We start from the raw sequence: 3,808 nt of genomic DNA on the forward strand, positions 1-3,808 counted from the left end.
TACACCTTACTGAAGATGCTAGTTTATTTTGCTTATTTTCCATCCCTCTTTCGCACACATTCTTTTCAGATTGCAGGAAGAAATAGCTGCACACTTTCTAGCCAAACTTTATGAAGGGTAAGCTGGGAGGGGGAGCATTCTTTCTCCAAACAACTGCACTGGGAATGGATTACTTAAACACCCTCCCTCCTTCAGTCTTTTGCCTCATTGGTTGTAGAGACTGAGAGACACATGTATGCTCTCTACCAGCCCAATGCTCCTCTCATACAAAGCGGGAAGCTATGCAAAGACTTTCTCGATGGTGTTCATGTTTCAGTCTTGGAGTGATGTAAAACCAACTCTCACAAAGCAGCCAGAGAAAGAAGGGAAGGTTTTGCCTGGAAGGTTTTGCTCCTGCCTGAGGGTGGACACAACTTGGTGTGTAACCAGCCTGAGTTCAAGCACTCCCAGAGTAAGTAACCACCTGTCTTCTTTGTGTTTCCCATAAGGCTTTATGTTATCTAGCACTGTGTGAAGAAACTGCTTTGCATGGAGGGGAGGTTTGCTGTATAGAAATGTCTGAATAATAACAGTGAAGATTTAAAGGGTATTTTACACACACAAACTTTTTCATCCAAGCTCAATATGGTTCCTTCGTGATTTCTGTTTTAAAATAAACATCCTTCTGCAGCCTTTCAATTGAAGGGCTGTGGCTCAGTGTCTGCTTGCATACAGAGTGACCCAGGTTTCAACCATGACATCTCCACACAGAGCTGGGAAAGTGACCATTGTCTGGACCTCTGGGGAGCTGACTCGACTGACTTTTGATCTCTTCCAGCAGATCAGATCTTAAGCAATAGTAGACCTGGAATGCACCTGCATCCTGGGGGAGTGCTGTAGCTCTGCACACAGAAGGTCCCAGGTTCAATCCCTGGCACCTCCAGAATGTCCCCTACCTGAAACCTGGAAAGCCACTGCCTGTCAATGAAGACAACATACCATGTTAGAGGGAACGATGCTCTGACTCCTTAGAATGCCATTTCCTGGTTTCATCTCCTTCATGAGTAAACTGGGAAGGCCAAGGATGTAGTTTGCACGTATGCAGCTTGTGATTCTGTTGTGTTTTCTCTTTCTTAAAAAAAATAAAAATAGGCTAGCTATTGGATGATGTGACACACAAGACTCCAGTTGCCAAGAAGAGCTCACTGCACCCCAAAACTCCATCCTGGACACCAGCATGCATTCCAGGGACAACGACTCCACCCTCAGCCCCACTGAGCAGCCTTTGCAAGATCTTTACTCCTCTCCAGCCAATGTCTCCTCCCACTGCCCTATCTTTGTCTCCAGTTACCAGTTTGTCCTCATCCCAGTCCTCTACTGCATCATCTTCATCCTCGGAGTGGTGGGGAACAGCATGGTGGTAGCAGTGCTGTGTTGGCAGCGGAGCCCGAGGAAAGTCTCCAGCATTTACATCGTCAACCTGGCTGTGGCGGACTTGCTGGCCCTGACCACACTTCCTTTTTGGGCTGCATACTATACGTATGGGTACAACTGGCTCTTTGGCCCAGTGATGTGCAAAATCACCAGCTCGGTCCTTTGCCTGACCATGTTTGCCAGCATCTTCTTCATCACCTGCCTAAGCCTGAACCGCTACCAGGCAGTTGCCCACCCATTCCAGTCCCAGCAAGGGACACTGCAGCAAGCGTCCAAGACTGCGCTTCTGGTCTGGGGACTGGCGGCCCTAACTTCCCTGCCAACTTTCTACTTCCGCAACACCAAATACATCGTGGAGCTAGGTGTGACAGCCTGCATCATGGCTTACCCATCAGAGAAATACTCCAGCTGGTCAGCTGGAACAGCCTTGATGAAGAACATCCTTGGGTTCCTGGTCCCCCTCATCATCATTATCACATGCTACCTTTGGATCAGGGTGCACCTGATGAGAGCTCAGGGGTTTGGGAAGAACCAGCAGATGAGGGATAGAGTCCTGAAGCTGGTGGCCACTGTGGTGGTGGCTTTCTTGGTCTGCTGGCTCCCCTTCCACATCCTCACCTTCCTGGATGCCCTTTCCTGGATGGATGTGATCAACAATTGCTGGGTCACCTCTGTCATCGACGCAGCCCTACCGTTTGGGCTCTCCATGGGGTTCGCTAACAGCTGCATCAATCCTTTGTTGTACTATGTCATCAGCAGCCAGTTCCAGGAGAAACTCCAACATTTGTTCAAGCTGAGGCTCTATCAGTTCAAGGGGAAAACCTTTGCCCCAGCAAAACTTGCTCCCCCAAAATCACGGAGTCCCTGATGGGGACAGACCAAAGCAGAGTCTATGCGAAGCCACAGACACACCCACCGTGGGTGCCCTGAGTGAGTGAGCAGCATCTGGAAACTTGGAGGAGGAGGAGGCGGCTGCGTTCTTGCTCAGTTTCCTCGCCTGCTTTTTACACATCTCCTGGAACAAACTGTCCAGCAAAGACTGTGCTTTCAATTTCTTGAACTAATTTTGACTTCTTCATGCATTTTACTTGCTCTGTGTTTTGTTTTTATACATTGTGTGGGGGGGGATGGGACAGGGTTTGACTTACCGTCAGTAAACATTTGGGTGACATTACAAACCCAGTAGCTGTTTGTGACGAAAGGGCAGCCCTTCTGGCTTCTAGATGCCATCAGGGGGGAAAGCTGGTTTACAGGAAATGCCAGAGGGAGGGAGGAAGAGAGAGAGAGAGAGAGAGAGAGAGAGAGAGAGAGAGAGAGAGAGAGAGAGAGAGAGAGAGAGAGAGAGAGCGCAGTATGTAGTCATTTCTGCCTTTGAAATTCCGGTAATGTCCGGGAAAATCCGGACGTATGGCAGCCATAGTGTGTAGAGCAAGTGCACAGACAGCCCTCTTGCTTTGGATGTGCTAAAACAATAAAGAGTCTTGTGGAATCTTAAATACCACTGGGTCTACTATGGCCTCAGCTTACATGGACCAGTCAGGGCTGGTCCAATACATTTTGCTGCCTGAGGCAAGGGATAAAATGGCTCTCCATCTACCCCATTCCATTTACAGAAGCCAGCTATAGTGGTTGCTGAATCTTAGTACCCACATTGACAATGGGGCAATGCCTCCCCCATTTCCTGGGGGCAGCAAGTTTGTTGGGGGTGTGAGGATGCCAGGCCTCACCCCTGCACTCCCTGTTCCCATCTGCCAACTGAAACAGATGCCTCACTCTGCCTCATGGTAGAGCTGGCCCTGAATATAGTCCACTTCATCAGATGCTTGAGATGTTATCCTGAGCTATAGATATACATACCTTCCGGGGATGGGAGGAGAAATTCAATTAAATTCTCATTTAAAAGCAAACCTCCCTAATTCACACTTTCTGGGGGGAGGGAAATGAAACACAGCCATCCTTTGAAATTAATGTTGTATATTTTGTGATATTAAATCTCTGCTGGGATTCTCTCACCAAAGAGGACTTGCCCTAAACCTAGATTTTGGCATCCAGAGATTTTCCTTTATAGCTATTTTATTTTACCTTGCAACCAACACGGACCACAGTAGAGGAAGAAAGTGCTAAAGTTTAACTCTTCACCCCATCTGCTGCAATCCCGATTATCATCAGCCCCCTCCCTGCCCCTACTGCTAGGTAAAGGTAAAGGGAACCCTGACCATTAGGTCCAGTCGTGGCCAACTCTGGGGTTGCAGCGCTCATCTCGCTTTACTGGCAGAGGGAGCCGGCGTACAGCTTCCAGGTCATGTGGCCAGCATGACTAAGCCACTTCTGGCGAATCAGAGCAGTGCACGGAAACGCCGTTTACCTTCCCGCCAGAGTGGTACCTATTTATCTA

The 3,808-nt window shown here is 48.7% G+C and overlaps 1 protein-coding gene across 1 annotated transcript; it reads left to right on the plus strand.

Annotated features, from left to right (window-relative positions):
* Positions 1–218: 218 nt before the first annotated feature.
* Positions 219–2,909, plus strand: AGTR2 (angiotensin II receptor type 2). The gene is made up of 2 exons (XM_081896693.1): positions 219–451; positions 1,132–2,909. Exon 2 carries the CDS (start codon positions 1,217–1,219, stop codon positions 2,279–2,281), a length of 1,065 nt encoding a protein of 354 aa, XP_081752819.1. The 5' UTR covers positions 219–451; positions 1,132–1,216; the 3' UTR covers positions 2,282–2,909.
* The last annotated feature ends 899 nt before the right edge of the window (positions 2,910–3,808 follow it).

The sequence above is a fragment of the Podarcis melisellensis genome (assembly GCF_964234715.1).
Source record: "Podarcis melisellensis genome assembly, chromosome: Z".
NCBI classification, from domain to species: Eukaryota; Metazoa; Chordata; class Lepidosauria; order Squamata; family Lacertidae; genus Podarcis; species Podarcis melisellensis.